The 25,413-nt window shown below is 40.8% G+C and overlaps 1 protein-coding gene across 8 annotated transcripts in view; it reads left to right on the top strand.

Annotated features, from left to right (window-relative positions):
* chl1b (cell adhesion molecule L1-like b) overlaps positions 1–25,413 on the top strand; it is an 892,764-nt gene that overhangs the window by 436,272 nt on the left and 431,079 nt on the right. For all 8 annotated transcript variants that reach the window (XM_060835722.1, XM_060835723.1, XM_060835715.1 and 5 more), the window contains 4 exons: positions 1,450–1,581; positions 5,494–5,637; positions 7,530–7,641; positions 7,858–8,024. In XM_060835722.1, coding sequence (XP_060691705.1) covers positions 1,450–1,581; positions 5,494–5,637; positions 7,530–7,641; positions 7,858–8,024 — 555 coding nt within the window. The remainder of the gene's footprint in view (positions 1–1,449; positions 1,582–5,493; positions 5,638–7,529; positions 7,642–7,857; positions 8,025–25,413) is intronic.

The following is a 25,413-nucleotide window of genomic DNA, read 5'->3' as shown; positions in this document are numbered from 1 at the left end:
AAAAAGTGCAGTACTTGTCAGCAATGTTAAAATCACAATGAATTCTTAAAATTGGGAGAAAATTATTTCTGTGAATTGCTTATTGTTTAAAAATGTTCTCTACTTTTGCAGTTAGTCAATTTTTTTCATTTGAAATTGCACCAAACATTTGAATTATTCCACAAAAAAATGGAACTTTATATAATTTACTTTGAAAGGCTTTAAAAAAAATCAATCTAATTCGAGAAAACCGCATTTGCTGATAAACATTCAATACTGTTCAAGCACATGAGTTAGGATTGATGTCATGGAAATCAATCTCTAAGATAAATGATCAGTAACCAGTTTCCTTTTACAGATTTTGACTGAGATTTTATTCTGAATTGATGGTTTACAATATGTGAAGTAAATCTTTCCTGGATATCTGGAGTAGTACAGGATTCCATGTTCAAATTCATATTGTCAGAAATCACATGACACCAGGTTAAAGTCCAACAGGTTTATTTGAAATCACAAACTTTTGGATTGTTTCCCCTTCTTCAGGTGAATTGATATTATAAGTACATCCCACAATTTGATAGGTCTACAAGAGCTCTCAATCTCCTTGCATTCTCCTAAAGTTGCAGAGGAGATTTTGACAAATCGATTTGAGTGACCAAAATAAAAATTTCCTGTTTTAAAGATTAGTTTGCTGCTTTTGAAGATATGCAATCCTGTATTTTGTTAGGCCAAAGGAGATTCAATCACATTGATGAACCTTCCCTGCTGAACTTCAGTGGGTTTACATCTAGGATGGAATTGTTGCCAGCTGATGAACTTATGCTTGGCACCTAAACCTCGAACAACACGTTGGATGGCAGTTCCATTGATTTCCAATGATGTCAGCATGATCTCATGTGGTTATGACTCTGGCATCCTGGTCATTGCCAAGGGTCAAATTGCTGAGAATCAAACTCTTCTTCTTGTGGATGATATTGAGATCTGCAGAGGTTTCAAGTCAGAAGCAGTGATGACTGCTGGTGAAATATCTGTTGGTGAACTGCAGTAACTCAGGTTGAAGTTTCAATTACCCAAGTTTGCCGACTTGCCTTTAGCTCAGTATGAGAACATCAAGACTTTATCAGTCTTAATCTGTGTGAAATGAAATTGATAGTTATGACGTAGAACTCATGCTGCAAGTTGAATAGATGACTGAATGTCAAAGCAGATACTGCATGCATTAAAACAATATGAATTGCAGAGAGAATTTTGCTGCTCCTTGGATGCTGCCTGAACTGCTGTGCTCTTCCAGCACCACTAATCCAGAATATGAATTGCAGTCTAACAATGGAGGAAACCTTCAGCTATCTTGTCTGAGCACTAGCTTTTTCCATGGGTGCTTGTGATGCAAGGTGCAATTTATTAACTGTGAAATGGAAATAACAGCTGCAATTCTTTGACTTGTTCACATGCTGACTTTGTTTTTAACAGCTGCCCCTTACTGGATCAAAAAACCCAGAAGTAAAGTATATTTTTCTGAGGAAAATGCTGAATTAGAGTGTGAAGTAGGTGGTCAGCCGCGACCTGAGGTTCAATGGAAAGTGAATGGGAAACCTTTGAACGGTAAGAAGCTTTTGTCGATGAAATAAAATTATATTCATGAAACAAAAAAAAAATTGGTCAACAAGAAAATTAATGTTAAAAAATAATCTATCATAACAATCAGAAAGAGGAGATTTTCAGGGACTGTATATAAATGGTTATTGTGAAGCAAGGAGGTTCTGAATAAGGTTGTATAAAGAAATATTCATAGATTTTCTTCACCTTAAATTTGGAACCTTCTCCTTTATTTTTGATGCTGATTGCTGAGTATATGTCATCCTGAGTGGAGTCACATTGCTTTAGTTTCTGATGCAAAATCAGGACTAATTTTGGTTTCTGCAACCAACTTTTCAAGATGGAGGCTTTGTGGTTGTTCCTTATGAGATGGCCTGTTGATTGACTAACTGCGGAGATTAGGCAGGACAATGCAGCTTTCTGTCAAAACAAGCATTTCTGTTTGAAGGGAGCACATTATATTTCGTAAAAGTTGGCCGGCACTTGGATCTTACAGTTTGCAGCTCCGAGAGGAATGCATTGGAAACTGGAAACTGTGCTTACAGGTCTCTCATCTCTGTCTGATGATCTTGCTGGGGGTGTGGAGAGACTGCATTGTGGTCATGTTTCTCAAGGACTGGAGGGAAAGGTTAGCCATCTCCAGCCAAGGAGGTGAGGGGTAGTACTGGTTGAGGAAGTAACAGTATGGTCCATATAAGCTGAAGAGGATCTAGTACCTGCAGAGGTCAAGTAAGATGAGTGGCTTAACACCAGTGGATTGTCAAGGCCAACAGTCTGTTCCAGCATTCTCCTGCAGGGCGCACTTCAGGTTGACAACCTTGCAGTTCCATTCTCTCTGTCCCTCTCTTTCTCTCTTTGCAGGCACCTCATCTGAATAGTCAGTGCTGTCCCTTAGTAATTTCCCCTCGCATTCATACTTCACCATAATCCTTCACAAATGTTATCCTTCCTTCTACTGCACACAAGCCTTGATGAGCCCTCACACCCATCTGATTTTTCTTTGCGACACAAGACAGCATTTCAGTTGAGGGAGAAGCAGATATCTGGAATGGGTGAAGGCAAGGAGTTCAAGGAGGGGGAGTGAAGAGAAAAATGTGAGTATGGGGACTTCTTCCATGACAGGCACCTTCTTGGTCATTGGCAATAAGTTTGTCCGACTGTTCCGCTGAGGGAGAGGTCTTATTGCCAGGGACTGCAGACGACTTGAGCCTCCTGAGACATTGGTGCTCAGGCATAGCGAAGGCTGGTCTTCTGCATTGGGAGCCTCGTTTCCTTCCCCAGCCACTTTGTCCATTCCCTCTGCTGTGTTGAAGGACTAATGGCTGAGTTAAAAGCAGCGGATGCCCCTGCCAGCGTTGCTCCTGCTGCTGCTTTTGCAGTTGATGTTGGTGAGATCCCTGCAACTTGCCCCTTTAGCAGGGATGGATTGAAGAGCTGCTGAAGCTGCTCCTTTGCTGCTTTGCTGGCAGGTAGCAGGGGAGGTGAAGGGAGGTGAGATTCATGATCATTGAAGTATCTGCTTTCACCTGTGAAAGCACACTGAAAAATATTTCAAACAATGGACCTGGTGCGTATAATTGGTTGAACTGATCAAAGCTTTGACAGTTTAACAATTTCACAAAGTATCTGTTCTGCCTGGCGCCTGTGGGAAACCATGGATTACAACTCCATGATCTAGTGGCTTAGGCTAAAGATGGTATTCCTGATGCTCTGCTCAGGAACACAAGGTGTCTGAGAACCTGCTTAGAAAGACAAGTTGATAGATAAGAATCAAGCAACTTGAGCAGTCCTCTGACAAGTCCTGTGGAGAAGTCTGCAAACCCGAAGACTCTGCGTATTTGTTCTGTCTGCCTTTCACTGGTGAGATACAATGAAATACATTTATATCTCTTTGCATTCGGAGTCTCCATGTTGTCCTTCGATAGCAGTAGATGATGAACTGGGCAATATCAGATATAGCAGCTGGTCCACCCTGAAAGGCAGCTAATCCACAAAAGCCTATGGCAACAATAACAATTGCAATAGTAACAATTCATAGCAATTGACAGTATTGTCCATACCCAACACTGAGGCAGAAGTTGAAATTAGATTAGATTAGATTCCCTCCATTGTGCAAACAGGCCCTTTGACCCAACAAGTCCACACTGACCCTTCGAAGAGTAACCCACCCAGACCCATTTCTCTCTCACTAATGCACCTAACACTATGGGTAATTTAGCATGGCCAATTCACCTGACCTGCACATCTTTGGAGTGTGGGAGGAAACCGGAGCACACAGAGGAAACCCACGCAGATACGGGGAGAATGTACAAACTCCACACAGACAGTCACCTGAGGCTGGAATTGAACCTGGCTGTTCTGGCAAGTTTCAGGGTGGAGTCCTTCATGAAACTAAGGCATCCATCTCAGTCTTCCTTGCTGAGGCTAATTTAGGAGCTTTGTACTCTTAGGAGTCTAGGTGGCGATGACTTCCTGCTCAGAGCGTGCTGGCGACACCTGCACTAGACACCTATACTGTTTCTAAGACAATGTTCTGCATAAGCTGCCACATGAGAGTCGCACACAATGTGGGTGTCATTCTTGATCTGAAATGGCATCCAAAGTCCCAAAACTATATGTGCTCAGAGGTCAAATGTTGCAGTTTAGTTTCTATTACTCCTTGCTGGATTGGGTGTCTAATTCTGTGAGGGGAAAATAAATGTCTACTTAAAAAAAGTTGTTGCAAGAATTGCAGAAATGTAGCACCACTGCTCGCTGTCCCTGTTCCCCTTCCCACTCTCTCTCACACACGGCCTCATCTTCTTCATCATCCTTCTCCCTCTGCTCCATTTCTTTGCTCTCATCCTCTGTTCATCCCTTCCTCAATTTCCTGTTCTCTCAGCCATCTTTCTCCTCCCTTCCTTTCTCTGTCATTCATTACATCTGTCTACTCAATATTGATAGCAGTGATACTTCCCTTCATATCAGTGGGATTTGTTTCACATACTGTCAGCATTGTATTGACTTGCCCTATTCACTGCTTTGTGATTTGGAACAGGGCAGTTGATTTTGTCCTTCCAGAATATTCTCCTTTAACCTATTGCTAATGGCCAATCAACATGATTAAGATTGATCATCTCCCTCAAGCCACAGACACTGCAGAGACCTGTTAAGCCTAGACAGATTATTATTGGATCTTGCTATGCAATAGTAATATCTCTGCCTCTGGGCTAGAATGTCTGGGTTCACATCCCACCCACTCCAGAGATGTGTCCTGACATGTTTGAGCAGTTTGTTCACAAATATGTATGGATTCTTCTGCATGTTGCATTGACTGTTTTTTTTAAAGAAAGCAGGAAAATTGAGGCCAACGCAAGGCTACTATTAGTTCTGCAAGTTTGTTTTTGTAGTTTTCCTAAACTATTATGCGCAGTAAGAATGTTGTGCAAGATTCCAATAATTCATTTGTGTGTTTTCTGTGGATGACAAAACGTCAATGTTTCTTATGACATAGAGACATAAGTGTTGGGTTGGGAAAGTAAATGCATTTCAAAATTGGAACTTGCTCTTTGCTTTGTGTCTGTAGATTTTGTGATGAGTTATTTTTGAGAAGGATCAGTTCCCAACATTACAATAGATGGTTCATATTGCAGAACAAAGAAAAATACATTGAACAAAATTTGGTCACTAGGTAAGGGGCTGCAGCAATGAAAAAGAATCTGTGTGTAACAAATATGGATTGAAACTGATGGATTCAGAATGTGTGTTCATGTTTCAGTTGTACCGCTTTTATGACACCATCCTGAGAACTAATTTAAGTCACTAAATGCAGTGCATTTCCTCATCATTCTCTGTCTAGAGAAATCAATAGTAGTAAAAATAAAAAATTTCTTTGTACAAAATTTGTTGATAATAAGAAAGACATTTAATATATTACAGAGACAAAGCCTGTCATTAATCGCAAGATTTCTCAAGGTGTTATCACACTCACGAATCTGCAGCTGAATGACAGTACAGTCTATCAGTGTGATGCTTCTAACAAGCATGGATCTATTCTTGCCAATGCAGTTGTCAATGTTCTGAGTAAGTATCAATGCTGAATGATCGATTGCTCATTGTATACCACAGATTGTAATGCCACAGACATGATATATGGTTAGCTCTTCAGAGTTTATTTTCTTGCCAGTGCAGTTTAAAGATTTGCAGCTGACCCATGCCATTGGAACAGTATCAGATTTGGAATTTGCAGAGGTTGTCAATTAAAACTAATTCTTAAAGCAAATGTAACAACCTTTCAGCTGATATAAAAAAAAACTTGCTTGCCTTTTTGGTTTTTGCATGACTGCTGTTGTATTAAAGCAATAACTGCATTAGGAAGTGAATTATTGACTCCAATGCAGCACAGAAACTGTAATGTAATTGTAAATAGTTGTGAATGACAATTCTGGTTTTACTCTCCACATATCATCAGTTCTTCAAGTGCTTTGAATATATTTACTATGGTATGCTGTCAAATTTAACTCCCAGAAATGTATTGCATAATTCATTATTTAAGTTATGAAAACATTGTGTTGTTCAGTTCATCAGGAAACCTTACATACATGCTTTAAAATGAATGGCTGTTTGTAGCAAGATAGTTAAATAACGTCAAAGCCAGTTAAAGGAAGTCAAATGATACAGCAACATGTGAAACTTTGAAGTTTCTCATGCTCTGAACATATCAATCTCACTTTCTTCTGGAAAAAAAGTTTTCAATTCTACTGAATCTCCTTTTCAGAAACTGCTTCCTTTATTTAATTTCTTTTTGTACCTTGAATAAGTATGCGAAATGACATGCTTGATCTTGTGTGACTTGATAAGAAAAAAAAAACAAACAGCAGGAGAGACTTAGAAACTGAGGGAATTAGTTTTATCTGTAATGTAAATAACAATATCTGTTGGGATGCCTATGAAATCTTTCTACCTCTAGTTTCAGCAGTGGTCAAAATTTGTATGGTTATAAATATGTTGTATACAATTGGCATAAAATTTAACATTTGGTTGAATAACACATCTTGTTTTACTGAATAGTTAGAAATACATTAAGATTTTGTTAATTAAGTACACCTAATTACCCTGAAAGGTTATTTGCATTAATACATAAGGCAATAAGATACAAGAGCAGAATTAAGCCATTTATTCTGTCAAATCTATTCCATCATTTGATTATGGCTGGTATTTTTCTCAACCACATTCCTATAACCTTCTCTCCATTTCCCTTGATCTCCCTATCAATCAAGAACCTATCTGTCTCTGTCTTAAATATACTCAATGACTTGGCCTCCACAGCCCTATACAGCAGTGAGTTCCACAGATCAACCATCCTGTGGATGAAGAAATTCTTCATCATCTCCATTCTCAAGGCTCAACCTTTCACTCTGAGGTTGTGCCCTCTGGTCCAAGTCTCTCCTACTAGTGGAAACATCTTCTCTACTGTCACTGTACCTAGGCTTTTCAGTATTCAATCAGATTCCCCTTATCCTTCTCAACTCTATTGAGGACAAACCAGAATCGTCAATCACTCCTCATATGACAAACCCTTCATCTCTGTGATAATTCTTGTAAACCTTGTCTGCATCTCCTCCAAGGTCGGCATACCCTTCCTTAGATATGGGGTCCAAAGTAGCTTACAGTATTCCAAATGTGGTCTAATCAAGGCCTAATACAGTCAATTGGATAGGGCCCCAAATGAGTTGTTGCTTAGGACTAGAATCTTTTTTTCCAATGTAGAGTTTAATTTGTGAGCAACAGCATTGAAGACCATGCCAGTTGGCTTGTCAGAGTTCAAGTACCGGTGGCATGGAAATGGTCAATAGATAAAATGGTATTCATGTAACATTAGGCTTCAAGCACTTGAAGAAGTTGCTGACTTCCACTGAATAAACAGACTTTTAACTAGTGTTTTATTTTTCATGTTCACTTACAATCATCAACAGATCTTGCGCCGATGATGCTGACCCCTGATGATCAGAAGTATATTGCAGTTGAAGGAAAATCCACTCAGCTACACTGTAAAGTATTCGGATCTCCTTCACCCACAGTGTTTTGGTAAGGATTTGTTTAATTCTAAAAGAAAAATGCACATTACGCTGATCCACTGTAACTGTTGCTTGAGGGCAGTTAAGGATGGACAATAAATTCTAGTTGAGCCAGTAGCACACAATAGCTATGTACAGTTATAAAAGAAAAAAAAGACTTGTTTAGCTTCATTGTACTTACATATTGAAACTTAATGTGGGTATTTCCAATTTTGTTTTTCTTTAGGCTAAAGGAAGACATGGAAACTGCACTTGAGGGTGAGAATTATGTTCTGCATGAAAATGGTACTTTGGAAATAAAAGATGTCCAAAATGAAGACGGAGGATTTTATACCTGTTGGGCAACTAATGTATTAGGCAACGACACCACGACCTGTATGTTAGAAGTCAGGGGTAAGTCAATATTGTCTGTTTAGCTGTGATTTATTTTTTTCCTGTAATGTTAGTGAATTCATTCCTGACAATTATTTTAGAGCTATTTCAAACAGCCATCGATTTATTTTAATTGATCATCATTTCAAGGATATTAAACAATACAACTGTCTTTAAGATTTTGCTCATGAAGCTATTTCAGTTTCAGTGGAAATTTTAAATTACTTACATGCTGTTTTAATTAAAATGGGCATAGAATTATCCTGGATAATAAGCATTGACAGCATATGTGATACTCAAAAATACTGCAGTAAGTTTTTAATATACTGTTGTGCATATGACATGATTCCCTGCTTAAAACAAGTTAATTCCCTTCCTGTTCTCCATAAACTTTACCCTTTGCAAAACCTGTTGCCATCTCTTTGAACTTTCCCATATCCTTTCCATTCTGGTGTATGCCACTGATAAAGCTATCTTGCAACACATTCTTATATCATTTGTCTCCACTCTCTATCCTGTTCCAACCTCACTTCACTGCACGAAAGACAGTTACAACTCTGCTGCCATGGTTTACGATGATGCTTTCAAGCTCCAAACTTAGTCCTCCAATCAATATTAAAGTATTTGCGCAAAATACTCTTTCAGCTTCATCCTTACACTTCCACTTTATTGAGTATATTTAAAATGGAGATAGATAGGTTCTTGATTGCCAAGGGGATTCAAAGGTTACGGGGAGAAAGCAGGAAAACGGGGTTGAAAAATCTATCAGCCATGGCAGAGCAGGCTCAGTGGGCCAGATAGCCTAATTTCTGCTCCTATGTCTTATATCTCACTGTCTCCAACAAAACCTTCAATCTTCATGTTTGATTAATCTTCCTAGCTCTCACAACAGCCTTGGTTCATTTAAGTGCACAGCACAGAAATGAAATTTGGGACTGTGCTGCAGCATGATTCAGAACACCTTTCTCTTCTCTACTAAAATCATACATTACTTCAGGATCAACTGAGAGCAAACATAACACACATTGTCTATCAACCCTTGCTTTAAGCCACTCTGCTCTTTCATGTCCACACTTACATTCGAAAACAAGTGTGAAGAATTATACGCCTGCCCAACCTCAAAGAGAATTCACCTTTAAGTACTCCATGTGATGTATGTTTATAATGTTACAACTCTATCTGCCAGTTAGTCTGCTTTATATTTGCAAGATGCATACTGATATATCAGTTAGTTTGTTATAATGTCTGCTTCATAGCTTGCACTGTTTTGAATGAACTGATGCACAAAGTTAATCGATCCTAAATGAATAAAGGACTATTAGATCTTAATCATTATGATGTCATGGTGAACAGTGGGGTATGTGAGTATGAAGTAATCATCGCAGTTGATGAAGCTTGCAGATCCTAATTATAAGCTCGATGGATGACAGTCACTGGAACATCTTACAATAACAGGCTGTGGAAAGTTTTGCCTTCAGCATGCACCAGGGAAATATACACTTATCAATCAATTTTGCAAGATATGTGGCAGAAAAGACAGAGGCTGTGAGCTACAACAAAGCTGCAGTGAAATGGTCGTGGATACTGCGATATATATGGAGGTTGGTGGGTGGAAGTTGAGGGCCGGGGAGGAGGGGGGAATTGGTTGCAGAAACACAGACTTGAATCAAAGTAATACTGGAGGAAGTGACAGTAGGAAAACCAGTTTGAGATGCCCCCATGGCAAGGAACTATAAAATGAGACAATCCCTTCAGAAATAAATCTTGAGACTGGAAAATTATTAGCACAGGTTAGGAAGAAGAAAATATACTGGACCAAAAAATATTAAAATGTACATTAAATTAAAAGAATCCAGAAGTTTCTAAGTAAACTTCAAGAGGAGTGAAATAGCTTAATGTTGAGAAGATTACAATCACTCAAAACAGCTTGAGGAATGAGATCAGTCAGTGGATAGTCTGGAACAATGTGTGACTGTAGTGCATCAGTATAAGCAAATTCTGGAAGATCAACCACAGCACGTGAAAGAAAAACTTGATGACTCCTCCTAATGAATGTACGATGACAAGTTCCAGACGCATCAGCAGATTTGTACATTGTGGAAAATCATTGGCTCATTTATTACTTCCTTTCTTTTGGAAGAAGTACATGCACTTTGTACATGCACTTTGCCTTTAAGGAAGCTCCCTTTTAAGATTCATGTACTGAGTGTATTCATTACTGTGACTGACCGTTAGGTAGTCTGCTGTGGGCCAGTTTCTGAAGAAAACTGAGAGGCCGAAACTTTGAAGTCTTTCAAGCAAAATGTAGTTGTCATTCTTAGGATGAAAGGGGCCAATGAGTATGGGGATAAAGTGGGGACTGGATGCTAAGGTGGATGATCATCAGCATCAGATTGAAGGGTGGAGCAATCTTAAAGGACCAAATGCTCTTATATGCTATATTTGCTGCAATATCCACTCGATAACATCAAATAGGTTTCACTGTTTGAAATGTATTAAGCTACAGAGTTGAGAGATTGATAATTCAATGATTATCACTCGTGTGATATAAAGAGTTTGATTCTTATCACTAAGATTGAGACCATTTGTTTACTGTTTCTCCAATGAAGTCAATGGAGTCTCAGCTTTCCAGGCTGGATGCCACAGGGAGTTTATTCCTCTCCCCTCACTGATTCCCCTTCTCTCCTCCCCTTAAACCCCAAACAAAGGCCTGTCCCCAGCCACCGTCTGAATGGCTAACTGACAGCCCAGTAGTCCTAGCAGTGCCAGATTGAAGCAGTGGCTGGGAATAGAGACAGCCCCTGATCGACAGGCAGTTGCAAAGCTGGAGTGAAAGGGAAGGCCAGGGTATTGGCAGTGCCCCTGGTTGGCAGAGCCTAGCATTGGGACTGAAGGAGTGCTTGGCCAGTTTTGAAGGTCTCAGAAGATCAAAAAGGGGGTTGTGACCCGGGGTTTGAGGGGAGGTAGATCCAATGGACACAGGGGAACTTGAGTAGATCCTCAGCATGCCTCATTGCTTGACACCAGTGTGTGCTGTCGAAGCTGTTGGGATGTCCACTGATTGGCGATGCTTGTACCACAGGTAAAATGCTGGTTGGAGGTGGAATCAGCTCCTGAAGTGCCCTTTACCCAAAGGCATGTGGGCTGACTATCTCCTCCACCTCCCATCAAAGTGACTTTGACTTTTATTTCAGCATAAAGGAGATCTTGTAATAGTTAAGCTGCAATTTACAGAGGGAAATGAGGAATTGCATTCACCTCAGTGTCCTTTAGGTACTTGGTGCTGCTTCTATCTGGTTCTTTCAACACACAGGCACACATCCATACGTGTCTTGAACACTTCTTGTTCCTTCCAGGATTAAACTGACTCAAACTATTGGGATTATGTCCAGAAATTAGAACTGTGCAGAAATCCAACCATTGTATACTGCTGCAGGATACATCTTCAAACGCATCTTCCCCCTCCTCCTCCACCCCCCCCGCCCCATTGCCAGCAGTTCAGAGAGACGGTTTCCTCTGTGACATTTTAGTCTGCTCTTCCATCACTCCTAATACTTCCTTATTTACTTGGGCCATCTTCCCATTTAATTTTGGAAGGTGTAATACCTGCCAATTCACCCTTCCCTCCTTGCTGACCAAGACCCTAGATATCACTTCCAGGTGGAGCTGAATTTTACTTGTACTATTTTCAAACTGGCCTACTGTATTCATCGCTCACAATGCCTTCTCATACCCAGTGCTCACACTCAGTCTCAATGCGGTTGACATCGGTGAGACCAATTGCACACTGGGAGATCACTTCGCAGAACACTTTCACTCTCTCCTTAAAAATGGACCTGACCTTCCAGTGGCTTGCCATTGCAATAAATCACCTTGCTCTTTCACTAATATTTCCATTCTTGGCCTGCTACAGTATTCTAATAAAGTTCAACACAAGCTGGAGGAACAACACCTCATTTTTCAGTTAGACACTTCATTACCTGTGGAATACAATATTGATTTCCATAACTTCAGATTTTGACCTCTATTCCATTTTGCTTGCATCCCAATTCTCCCTGACTGTCTCTTGTTTGACTTTCGTTGGCGGTTCTCTCAGCAGAGCAGATCCATTTTCTCCTTTTCACAGCAAATATTGACACCAATTCTACTTACCTATCCCTTCTTCACCACTGTTATCACTGCCTTTGTCTTTTTCAGTGGGTCCCCTCACAATCTGTCTCATTTTCTCATCTTCTCCTCCTCTGAAGGCCACACCCTCCCACTCCAAGCCATGTTAATAGGGCAAGAACCACTGTTTTCTGGCATACTTTTCATTCCATAATTGACTCGAAACAAACTGAGTTTGAAATGGAGAACACTGAAATCTTGTTTTTTAACGTAAAGTCACAAAGATGAAAGCAGACCCTTCGGTTCAATCAGTCCACGACAACCGTGTTCCCAAACTAAACTAGTCCTGCCTGCCTGTATTTGGCCTTGACCCTCCAAATCTTTACAATTCATATTAATTGAAATGTCTTCGAACTGATGTAACTGTACCTGCATCCACCACTTCCTCTGGCAGTTCATTTCCACACATGAATCACTCTCAGTGTAAAAAAAGCTGCCACTCGTGCCCTTTTTAAATCTTTCTCCTCTCACCTGAAAAATATGCCCCCTAGTTTTGAACTCACGCACCTTAGGGAAACTAACTTTGCTGTTCACTCGATCTATGCCCCTCATGATTTTATCTTTATAAGGTTAATCCTCAATCTACTGTGCTCCACTGAAACCAGTCCCACCCTATCCAGCCTATTTTTTATAATTCAAACCTACCATTCCCAGCAACAGCCTGGTAAATCTTTTTTGAACCAGTTTAATAATTGCCTTCCTATAACAGGGTGACCAGAACTGTACACAGTACTGCAGAAGATTCCTCACCAATATCCAGTATAACCTCAACATGACATCTCAATTCCAAGACTCAAAGGACTGAGCAATGAGGCCAAGCATGCTAAATGCTTTTTTAAACCACCCTATTTGCATATGATGCAAAACTTCAAAGAATTATGTCCCTGAATCCCCAGGTCCCTGTTCAACACTTTGTATCATCTATAACCACGGGTGAGGTGACTGATGACTGGAAGGTGGCTAATGTTCCTTTGTTAAAGAAAGGAGAAACCAAAGAGCAATAGATCTGTGAGTCTGACTTTAATTGCGGGTAAATGGTTTGAGATGATTATAAAAGATAGGATTTATGGACATTTAGGGAGGCAAAAATTGATTAGGGATAGTCAGCATGGTTTTGTGTGAGGAAAACCATACCTCTCAAACTTGATTAAGCTTTTGAAGAAGTTACCAAAAAGATTGATGGTGGCAGAACAGTAGACGCTGTTTATTTGGATTTAAGTAAAACCTTTGACAAGTTTCCACATCATAGACTAATTAGTAAAATTAGATCACATGGGATTCAGAGTGAGCTTGCCAATTAGATACATAATTGGCTTAATAGCAGAATATAAAAAAGTAATGCTGGAGGGTTGCTGTTGAGATTGGAGGCCTGTTACCAATGTTGTTCCACAGGGTTTGGTTCAGGGTCCTCTTTTGTTTGTCATTTATGTGAAGGATTTGGATGAGAATGTAGAAGGCATGGGGAGTAAGTTTGTGGATGACACTAAAATTGATGGATAGTAGACAGAGAACAAGGTTTTCTAAGATTACAAAGGGATCTTGATCAAATAGGTCAATGAACTTCACCAGTCATTTTTCAGTTCAATCTGGATAAATGTGAGATATTGATTTTGGTACAACAAACAAGGATAGGGCTTATCCAATTAATGGTAGCGCCTTGGGTAGTGTTGCAGAACAGAGGGACCTAGGGATACAGGTACATATTTCTTTGAACTTTGTATCACATAAAGACAGGGTGGTTAAAAAAGCATTTGGTATACTTGCCTTCATTGCTCAATCCTTTGAGTATGGGAGTTAGGAAGGTATATTGAGGTTGTACAGGACATTGGTGAGGCTTCTTCTGGAATACTCTGTCCAATGCTGGTCGCCCAGTTTTAGGAAGGATATTATTGAGCTAGAGAGGGTTCAGAAGAGATTTACCACAATGCTGTCAAGTATGGAAGGTTTGAGATAAAGGCTGGATGGGTTGGAACGATTTTCACTGGAGCATAGGAGGTTAAGAGGCGATGTGATAGAAGTTTATAAAATAATGAGAGATATAGACAGAGTTAATGGTAGCTATCTTTCCCTCGGATAGGGGATTTCAAGACTAGTGACCACACTTTTTAAGGTGAGAAGAGAGAGTGTTTAAAAAAGACATGAGGGACAAATTTTTAACACAGGGTATTCTGCATGTGGAATAAGCTTCCTGAGGAAGTGGTGGATGTTAGTACAATTACAATGTTTAAAAGACATTTTAACAGATATGTGAATAGGCAACGTTGGAGAGATGTGGGCCAGGAGCAAGCAAGTGGGACTGGTTTGGTTTGGTATTATGTTCGGCATGGACTGGTTGGAATGAAGGGTCAGTTCTATGTGCTATGATTCTATGACTGTGACTACCCAGAGCCCTACCATGAATCCTACCTTTATTTGTTTTACCAAAATGCAACTCCTTGCATTTATCCAAATTAAAGTCCATTTGCCACTGCTCAGCCTCTTGACCCAATTGACCATTTTTGAATGTTAACAGAGGAAAAATATGTTGAAATAAATCTTATTGAAACACAAAGAATAGTCCTACCTCATAGGATGGTCCTGCCATCCCAGGAACATGTCTGCTACCCCTTACCATAATCTCTCTATGGCAATAATATTTTCCCTGAGATAATGTTAAAACTCTATACAAAGCTTCAGGTCTGCTCTAATTAAGCCCCTATACAACTGAAGCAAAATATCGTGACTCTGTGTTCAAATCCTCTTGCAATAAATTCAGTAAGCTATCTGAAAAGCTTGCTGTTCCTTGACTTTAGCCTTCAGTGACATATTGACAAGAACACTGAGGTCCTTTTGCGGATCTACACTTCGCAATACGTTACCATTTAAGAAATACTCTTCAAAAGTGGATAACCTCATATTTTTCCACATTCAGTATGCATTTCTGGTAGCCATAATGTTAAGCTTCAGTGTGATAAAGTTGAATGTTTTTTTAAACTCAGTAATGAGATATAGATGCTGCTGGCTGGGCCAGGGTTTATTGCCCATCCAAAGTTGCCCTTGCGAAAGTGGGGATGAGTTGCCTCCTTGAATAACTGCGTTCCACTAGCTTTGGATAGAGTTGCTGTTAGAACCTGTGCTGATTTTTCACTTTAACCTTTATCCTTTTATCAATCTTGGTCAGGAGCTGTAAACTGGGAACTGTGAGCTAAAGATGTGAGCTTTTGGACAGTAAAACAGCTTGTTTTAAAAGGAAAACAAGACCAAACAAGATTTTGTTCAGTTGTAAGGCCAGGCTTGGAAGTTATTTGGTTGGATGTTGATTGAAAGGTTCTTTAGATGTTCTTTCTTCAGAATTATAGCATCCCTATAATATGGAAGTGGCCCATTGAGTCCACACTGACCCTCCAAAGAGCACCACCCCCACTCCCAGAACCATCCTTACCCTATCCCTGAAACTTTGCATTTATCATGGATAATCCATCTAACCTACATATCCCTCGACAAAATGGCCAGTCCACCTAAGCTGCACATCTTTGGACTGTGGGAGGAAACCGGAACAGTCAGAGGAAATCCATGCCAACATCGGGAGAATGTACAAAGTCCACAAAGACAGTTACCAAAGTGTAAAATTGATCCCAGATCCCTGGCATTCTGTTTAAACAATAGATATTGGCTATTAATGAGGCTATTAATGGTTCAGACAAGTCTGGGAAAGATCTTCTGTTCAAGCAGATGGAAGATATTGAATGGTAATTGGACCTTGTGGAAGAGATAGGCAATCTGTCATGGAGTGGTCAAAGTTTGATTTGGGATTTGGACTGTGCTTTCAGAAAAGGGAATCTGGCTTTTGGTGGTATGACAAGAAGATTTGGAAACTCCAATCCTAACTCCCCGTTTGCAACTCACAAAAGCTCAGAGAATAGAAAACTTATTTATAAGTATTACTGTGTTTACCTGAGTGAAGTGTAAAGGTTACCCTGATAGACATCTTAGAAAATCAACTAAGAAATCATCAACTATGCCGATGGGACAATATGAAAACCACTGAATTTATCTGGCCAGTTGTTATTTTCTTCTATTTATCCATTAACTGTGTTTGTTTCTCTGTCTGCCTTGTGTGTGAATGAGGAAACAAAGGTTTTAGGTTTATAGCAAAGACCAATTTGATTACATTGCTATATTTTGCATCAGGCAAATTATTGTGTTAATAAATTGCAAAGTCTTTTGTTTAAGATACAAACTGGTGTCTGGAATTGAATACTTGTAAAGTCTGGGGTTGGTTATTAAAATATCTGGTTAGGAACTATTGGGGTCAATTTTGAGGGTCTTCAAAGGTTTTAATTTTAATGTGTTGCAAGTACAGAGGCAGAGAGGCTGATTTAGTTTGGTTTTCTGTTTGTGTTGTGACAGTCACAATGCTGGCCTAGCCAGTATTGCTCACATCCTGTGAATGAATAAATAAATTTAAAAAGTCCCCAAATATTAATAAGGAGGACTTTGCAGGGTTGATAGGGCTATCTTTACTGTTGTAGTTTTTATTACTGAGGTTGATGTCAGGCGATCTGTCTGGTTTAATTTTTTTCTTTGAGATTTCATAACAATTGATAACTTTGAGTGGTTTACCAGGCCATTTCAGAGAGCAGTTATGAGTCAACCATATTGCTGTAGCTTTGGAGTCACGTGTTGGCCAGACCAGGTGAGGATGGCAGATTTCCTTCTCTGAAAGGCATCAGTGTAAGCTGAGAACTAACAAAGGAATTTCATGATTTACTCCTCAACTGCTTTTAAGAGTTCAGACATTCACAGTCATAAACAGATGAGAGATAAGATTGGAGACAGCATGTGTTCTTTTCCTTGCTTTACTCACAAAGTCCAAGCTTTGTCTTTCTTGAGAATGGAAGTTTTAAAGTAATGCATACAGTCAGCTGACATCTTGCATTGATTGATTCCTCATAATCTGGAAAGCCACATTTTTAACTTCTCCTCCCCAAGGCATTGACACTGTCTCTGATTTGACAATTGTATTTGATAGCTCTCTGCAGGCAACCCATCATTTCAAAGTTATTGGCTTTTCGAAACAGAAAAGCCCTACTCTCACAGTATGTTTTCAAATCTCTGAAGGTGGCAGAATGAGTTGGGATATCTGTTGGAATTGCACATAGTATCCTGAGCTTTACCAACAGAGGTGTTAATGCTGTCGTGAATTTTGGGTGGGGTAGATGGTGCAGGAGTTATTGTCAGGAAAGCTGGAAACTTAATTTTTAACTCCAAACTGTGTTTGACTTAATATCCTCAGCTTTGTCGCCTTGACAGTCAGATGAACTGGCATGCTCAGCTGCTTATTGGATGGGGCAGTCGACTGCACAGTTCCACGTCTAAGGAGCAGATAGGGGTTTGGTGAGAGTGAGGATGGGCAGAGATCACAATGGTGTGGTTTGGTTGGAGAATTTCTGATGGACGGTTAGTGATCTAGCTTGGAAAGAGCAAATGGTTCAGTCACAGAAGATCATGGATTTGGGGGGAATATACAGAGTTTGTTTGTTAAAACTGGAGGAACCCAAAAGTAGTCACGGTATTGGCCCCATTAATTTGACCCATTTTCCTCTGGAAGTAGGTTTGCTCACTGAGTTGGAAGGTTCGATTTCATGAAAATGAACCTTCCAACTCAGCAAGCAAACCTGCATCCTGAACTTCAACCTGAGCTACAAATCTTCTCAAAACTTGCTAACCAGTTTTCCTTAACTGCCAGATTTCTCTAGGTCTTTGGTACTTAAAAATAGAAACCTTGGAGGAATCCCATTCCGACACCTGGGTTCTTACTAGCTGGCGGGAAAGCCAATGAGAAACCCACGGTGCTTTGTGTTGGAAAGGTTTGCTTAGCATCAAGTCAGACAGGCAGAGGGGAGGCCAGGGGGAGGGCCTTATCCTGGAATCTCTACAATGGGAGAGAGGTCCCACATAGTGAGATGTGCTAACTCATCAGAGGCTGGTATCTTATGTTCTAGGCATCATGTGAGGAGGCCAGTGTTGCCCATGCCCTCCCTTCCCCAGACCCCAAAATCATAGGGGACCTCGGGCACACACAACATTAGGGTGTTGGGGGCTGGGGGGCAGTACCTTGGGGTTGTGCCAAGGTAAGGGGTAGCTCTTAAAAGGTGTATGCGCAACTTCCATTGTTTGGCATGCATGTTGTAGCTTCATCAGTTTTGTACCTTATCTGTATTTCGGCCTGGTACTGCTCCTGGCATGTTTTCATGGAATCATAGAATTCCTTCAGTGTGAAAACAGGCAGTTCAATCCATCAACATCTTGCTAACCCTCTGAAGAGCATCCCACCAAAACCCACGCCCGACTCTATCCCCGTAGCTCTGCGTTTCCTGTGGCTAATCCACCTAGCCTGCAAATTTCTGGAAACTGTGGGCACTTTAGCACGGTCAATCCATTTAACCTGCACATCTTTAGACTGTGGGAGGAAACCGGAGCACCTGGAGGAAACCCATGCAGACTTGGAGAGAATATGCAAACTCCTCACAGACAGACTCTTAATTGAAGCAGGCTGGACCCCAGCTGGATGGCAGTGGAACAGTGAGTAATATGAAGTTGTGGATTCGTTTGCCTAGCTGGTGTGTTTTCCTTCTTGCAAACATCTCATTGCCTTGTTGAGTGACATCAGTGCGAGTTTGATAAGGTATTGGTGCTCTGTCCCGCCTGGTATTTATTTGTCTCTGTTTATTGATATTTCTGGTTCTGTATCTGATGGTTTGTATATGGGGTCCAGTTCAATGTGTCTGTTGATAGAGTTCAAGGATTCAAGGAATTCTCTGGCATGTCTCTGTTTCACCTGTGCTAGAATGGTTACATTGTCCCAGTTGAATCCTTTGTTGTCGGTGTAATTGGAAATGAGAGTGTGCTCGTCATGTCTGGAAGTGGTGAGCTGATGTGCGTGATCTCGTATGATCAGTTTTCTTCTTGTTGGTCCTATGTAGTGCTTTTCACTAGTGTCTTTGCAGGGTATCTTGCAGATAACATTCATCCTGTTGGATGTGAATATCAGGTCCTTAATCTTTGTGATGAGTTGGTGAAAAGGTTTGTTGGGCACCAAGATTCTCAGGGGTCTGAGTAGTTGGGTGGTTATCTCTGATATGTCATTGATGTCTATTATGGTCGCTATTGTGTCTGATCGTGTAGTGTTTTCTTCTTTTGGATTTCTCCCTTAAGTACCGGAGGATAGTGCTTTTGTGGTAACCTGTTTCACTTAAATCCTTTGAATAGATGTTCATGTTCTGCCTTCTGGAGTTCTGGATTTCTGCAGTGTGTCCTTGCCCATTTAAATTATGTCCTAATGCAGCTCCTTTTGTGTGTGCTGGAGTACCTGGTTGGTGTGGGTGTTCTTCCTGTGCATAATGGTCTGGAGTTCCACCGGTAGGTGTGCTTAACATTAAAGCATCCAGGAAAGGGAGTCTGCTATTGTTTTCCTCTTATTTAATGAACTTTACTGCAGTGAGTATGTTATTGATATGGTCTTGGGTTTCTTCCAGTTGTGTGCATTTAATGATGATAATGATGTTATCTATATACGGATCCAGAGTTTGGGTTGGATGGTAGGGAGGGCTGTCTGTTCTAAGTGTTGCTTTTTTTTTTAAGGAATCGCTATCGTGTGGAAACAGGTCATTAGGCCCAACAAGTCCACACTGGCCATCTGAAGTGTAACCCACACAGACCCATTCCCATACTGTACTACTACCCCTGACTAATGCAGCTAACCTACACATCCCTGAAGACTATGGACAATTTAGCTTGGCCAATTCACCGAACCTGCATATCTTTGACTGTGGGAGGAAACCAGTGCACCCGGAGGAAACCTACGCAGACGCTGGGAAAATGTGCAAATTCCACACAGACAGTCGCCTGAGGCTGGATCCCTGGTGCTGTGAGGCAGCAGTGCTAAATACTGAGCCACTGTACTTCATTACTGCTTCTGCTATCAGTCCTGACATCAGGAACCCCATTGATTTGCCATTGATTTGTTCATGCACTTGTGTATTGAAAGTAAAGTGAGTTTTGAGGCATAGGTCTAGTAATTTTAATATGCTATTCTTGTTGATGCTGCTGGTGTCATCAAATGTCCTCATAACCGCTTTGCCCCAAAATGCAGTAATGGTATCCTTGGCTAGATTGATGTCTATAGATGTGAGGAGTGCTGTTACATCAAATTAATTCATTATTTCATCCTGTTCTATTATGGTGCTTCTGACAATGTTGAGGAACTCTTGGGTGGAGTGAATGGTGTGGTTGGAGTATTCTATTAGGTGTTTTAGTCTTGTCTGCAGCTCCTTAGCTAGTCTGTAAGTCGGTCTCCCTGGGAGTGATGTAATAAGTCTGAGGGGTGCTCCTACCTTGTGAATTTTGGATAGTCTGTAGAATCGGGGTGTGTTGGATCCACCGGGTTTCATTTTTTGCAAGCCTGATTTGCTGATGTTTCCTGTGTAGTTGCTTTAGTGTCATGGTAATCCTGTCTTGAGTTGTGGGGTCAGGTCTATCGCCACCTGTTGGTAAGTAGCAGTATCACAGAGTAGTTTGCCTTCTATGTGCAGTAGCGCCTTGACATGTGAACGACCCTGTTCACGAACAAATCGGTTTACAAACAGGATTGTATGTAAAATTTTGCTTCAAAGTACAAATGAAATTCAAGGTACGAATACAAAAAGCCCATGTGCGACCATGTGGTTTCATTGTTCTGCTTTGCTATGCGCTTGTTCAATGCAAAAGCTCTCGGGCCCCGCATGATCTCATTTAGTTCGTCTTTGGCGCGTGCGCTGTGAACAGCGTTCATTGCTATGTCCAATCCTTCTTACGCTATCCGAACAATGGGAAAAATTTTAGCTTGCGAACTGGATCCTGGAACGGATTAAGTTCGTAAGTCGAGGCGCTACTGTATATTGGTTTCTGTTGAGTATTACGGTCATACTTCCTTTGTCCGCTGGTAGTGTCACTAAGTTTTTCTCTCTTTTGAGTTTCTCCACTGCTTTCATTTCTTTGGTGAGTGTATTCCAGTTACCTTTTCTGCTTCGGGTCGGGGCTATCATCTATCTAATACTGTTGTGTTTCTTCATCCACTCCGTCATTTTATTAGTATGGTCTCTAGTGCTGTGAGGAAATTGTTCTTCTGGCATCTTTGTCATTAACGTTTAGTCCGGGTACCAATGACCAATTTCTGAGTATCAGAGTTGTCTGCCTGGGTTGCACAGCAGTTAGTACTGCTACCTCACAGCACCAGGGACCTGGGTTCAATTCCTGCCTTAGGCATATTCTCCCTGTGTCTGTGTGGGTTTTCTCCGGTTTCCTCCCACAGTCCATGTAAGTTAGGTGGATTGGCCATGCTAAATTTCCCATAGTGTTAGCTGTAGGGGAATGGGCCTGGGTGGGTTGCTCTTCGGAGGGTCAGTGTTGACTTGTTGGGCTGAAGGGCCCATTTCCACACTGTAAGTAATCTAATCTTTATCCATGTCTATATCATTGTTGTGGGTGTGTGTTTTCCTCGTTCTGGTACTGTGTTTTTGTGTGGAGATGGTTTGTTCTAATGCAACTAACCTTTCTGGCTTGGTGGCATTGAGTTGAGTTTCTTGGCGCGCAATTTCCCTTTCATGTTTGCAACTGAACCACTTGGCGATACCGCTACTTACCAACAGGTGGCAATAGACCCGACCTCACAACTCGAGAACAGGATTACCATGACATGAAAGCAACTCGGCGGTGCAGGGAACATCAATAAAATACACATGCAAAAGATCAAACTTGATGAATCCAACTCACCCTGATTCTACGGACTACCTAAGGTTCATAAAGCAGGAGCACCCCTCAGACCTATGACCTAACCCCTCGGGCCACCTACCTACAGGCTAGCCAAAGAGCTGAAAACAAGACTGAAACACCTAATAGAATAGGCGAAAGTGGATACTGCAGATGTTGGAGGTTAGAATCGAGATTAGAGTGGTGCTGGAAAAGCACAGCAGGTCAGGCAGCATCCGAGGAGCAGGAAACTCGACATTGTTGGCAAAAGTCCTTCATCAGGAATACTAATAAATACTCCAACCACTCTATTCGCTCCTCCCAAGAGTTCCTCAACATCATCAGAAACACTGCAATAGAAGGGTATTGGCAGACTACTTTATAACTACCTGATAGTTTTTAGTGTTGTTACTGAGAGCAAAATATTTTTAACTGAATTGAAATTCCCTCAGCTGCTTTGGTGGGATTTGTATTTATGTCTCAGGGGTGTTAGTCAAGGCTGCTAAACAACCACTTTTGTAAGATTACCACAGTGCAATTACAGGGGAGGTGACAGCCTGCTGTATTATCACTGGACTGTTAACCCAGAGATTTGGGTAATGTTCTGGGAACCTGGGTTTGGATTCCACCATGGCAGATGGTGAAATTTGAGTTCAGTTAAAATCTGAAATTAAAAGTCTAACGATGACCACAAATTCATTGTCGATTGTCAGGAATGACCCATCTCATTCACTAACGTTCTTTACAGAGGAAACTACGGCACTTACCTGGTCTGGCCGACATGTGACTTCAGACTCTCAGCAATGTGATTGACTCTGAACTGGCCTCTGAGCAATTAGGGTGGGTAAAAAATGCTCACCGAGAAAGTGACACTCATATCCTGTGAACAAATATAAAATGTAGAGGGCGCAACATGTTACCATATTTAACAAAACAAAATGCTGCCATTCCCGTTCATCAGTTACCATCACTTTCGTTCATCTTTTAATTCAAACTACTGCACCCATCCTCAACCAGGAAGTATTTACAATGAGAAAGGTGCAAGAATAAGGTTGCCATGAAGGAAGGCATGATGAAGGATAGCTCATTACTGATCATGACCTCTGGTGTAGCTGTACAAGTGAATTGTCAGCATTGTTTCCTCTATGTGTAAGAACATACGGCAAGACATGTTCCTGCTGGCAACCTGCTGCTGCATCTGATTATGGGCCACCTGTCCTGCAAGAACAGGAGGAAGCCTATCACTGAATATGGTGAAATGTGCCTGACTGATACAGTTTCATTGAATGTCTGGTTGTGTGCGAAAACTCTGTTTTCATGGTGGGATTTGCAGTGTGAAGGGAAGGTGAGATTTTGTTAATGAATCCTGATTCATGAACGTTGTTGGTAAGTGTTGAGGTGAATGGAACTGACTGTCAGTTCACCTCTGCCGATATGGAATTTGTAAATGACTGTGCCCACTTGTGTGAAATCACTGAATTTCTTTCAATGTTGTATTGAGTTCCTTCAAATTACGCTGTTTTCATTCATAGTGTTGACATTTGGGCATTTATTGTCTTCAGAATGCCTGACTGGAGAGCCTCTTAACCCCTGCAAGAAGAGAAACTCTCTCCTTTTGTCAACGTTTTGCACCATTGCCTCCAAAGCATCTTCAGAGAAACATGGGGCATGCTCTTGGGCTTGTTTCCACTCCTCTTCCTATTCCTGTTCAAAAACTCTTCTTAATTCAGTTTCAATAGCTGCTTCAGCCAAAATGCACCTTGCCTTTCGAAGAACAAACTGACTTTAGGTGGTGCTTGCCTCACACTAAATTGGGCAGAACTTGGTGCTGAGCAGTAAGCTTTATCTTTTAAATTAGCATTCGGCACATAGCATGTGTGCTGTCTACATCATGACAAACAAGTGCACATTAAATGCATATGTCAATTCCTATGCCTCAGTACCAGCCAAATCTAATTCTTCACTCGTTGTCTTAAAAGATTGTGATACAGAAGATTGAGATTTCAACTCGGCTCAACTATCCTACACTACAGAAATAAGAATTTCAGTTAGAACAACATAGAAATGTGTAAACTTTCCTTTTTGGGGCTCTTTCTTAGAACTGGTTCTTGTGTTAGATCATGAAGTATTTTTGTGCGCTTTGATCACAGATATAACTCTCACTTGCGTATAAATTTAGCTGGGTAAAGTCTCAAAAAGTGAGATTTTCTAAATAAATGAAGTGATATAAGCCACAAGTTTGTGGACATGTGTCAAACCTTTTAAAGTAGGATGGGATTTGCCTCAACTGAACGAGATTCAGGAGATACACAATCTTAAGTCTCAAAGTTCATTGTTAAATCAGAAGCTCACATCACAAAACTCTGAGACTTGGGATGCTCCAGCAGGCCATTCTGACTGTACAGCCTGCAATGTCATTCTCTCGGATTATGGCTGGTCTGATTGTGGCATAAAGTCCACTTTTCGGCTTGTCCTCCAGAACCCTTAATTCCTTGGAAGATCAAAAATCTGCCAAGCTCGAATTGGAATATATTTCATTACAAAGCCTCCAATATTTTATGTGAAGAAGAATTTGAAATTCACATGTTTCTCTGTGAGAAGAAATTTCTCATTATTAATCGTGGGGAACTCTCACTGTGGCTCTAGTTCCGGAAGTCCACACAATGCTGTCTTTTTAGCATTCACTGTCTTAAGTTCCCTCTGAATTTTACATGCTTGAATAAGGGTTTGAGTTATAAGAAAAGTCTGGAAGTTTTCTCACTGGAGCGTAGAAGTTTGAGAGGTGGCCTGATCAAGGTTTATAAAATTATGAGGGGCATAGATGAGGTAATTCTTTCCCCTGGGGTCGGGGTCTTCAAAACTAGAGGGCCTAATTTTAAAGTGAGAGGTGAAAGATTTAAAAGACATCTGACTGGCAATGTTTTCACACAGAGGGTGGTTCTTTATGTGCAATATATTGCCAGAAAAAGTGTTAGATGCAGGTACAGTTGCAACATTTAAAAGACATTTGAACAGGTACATGAATAGGAAAGGTTTGGAGGGATGTGGGCCAAAGACACTTGATTAGTTTGGGAAACACGGTTGGCATGGATGAGTTGGATTGAAGGGTCTGTTTCCGTGTTGTATGAATCAAAATGATCTCTCATTCTTTTAAACTCTAATGCGAAGGCCCAACCTGATCAGTCTTTCCTCGTAAAATAATTCTTGTATCCCTGTAAACCTTCTTTGAAGTATCTTCAGTGCAAGATTATTTCTCCTTAATTATGGAGACATTACACTAAGTGTGGTTTCCTCAATGCCTCGTATAGTTGTAAAAAGACTTCTCAATCTTATCCTACATTCTGCTTGTAATAGAGGACAATATTTCAACACTATTCATGACTGCTCAGATGCTGAAGCATGTTCCAATGTCCATGTTCAAATGCAACAAGATCTGGACAGTACCAGGCTTGGGCTGACAGGTGCAAGCAACATT

Source organism: Hemiscyllium ocellatum, chromosome 14, assembly GCF_020745735.1.
Source record: "Hemiscyllium ocellatum isolate sHemOce1 chromosome 14, sHemOce1.pat.X.cur, whole genome shotgun sequence".
NCBI lineage: Eukaryota > Metazoa > Chordata > Chondrichthyes > Orectolobiformes > Hemiscylliidae > Hemiscyllium > Hemiscyllium ocellatum.
This window is presented reverse-complemented; position numbering and strand designations above follow the sequence as displayed.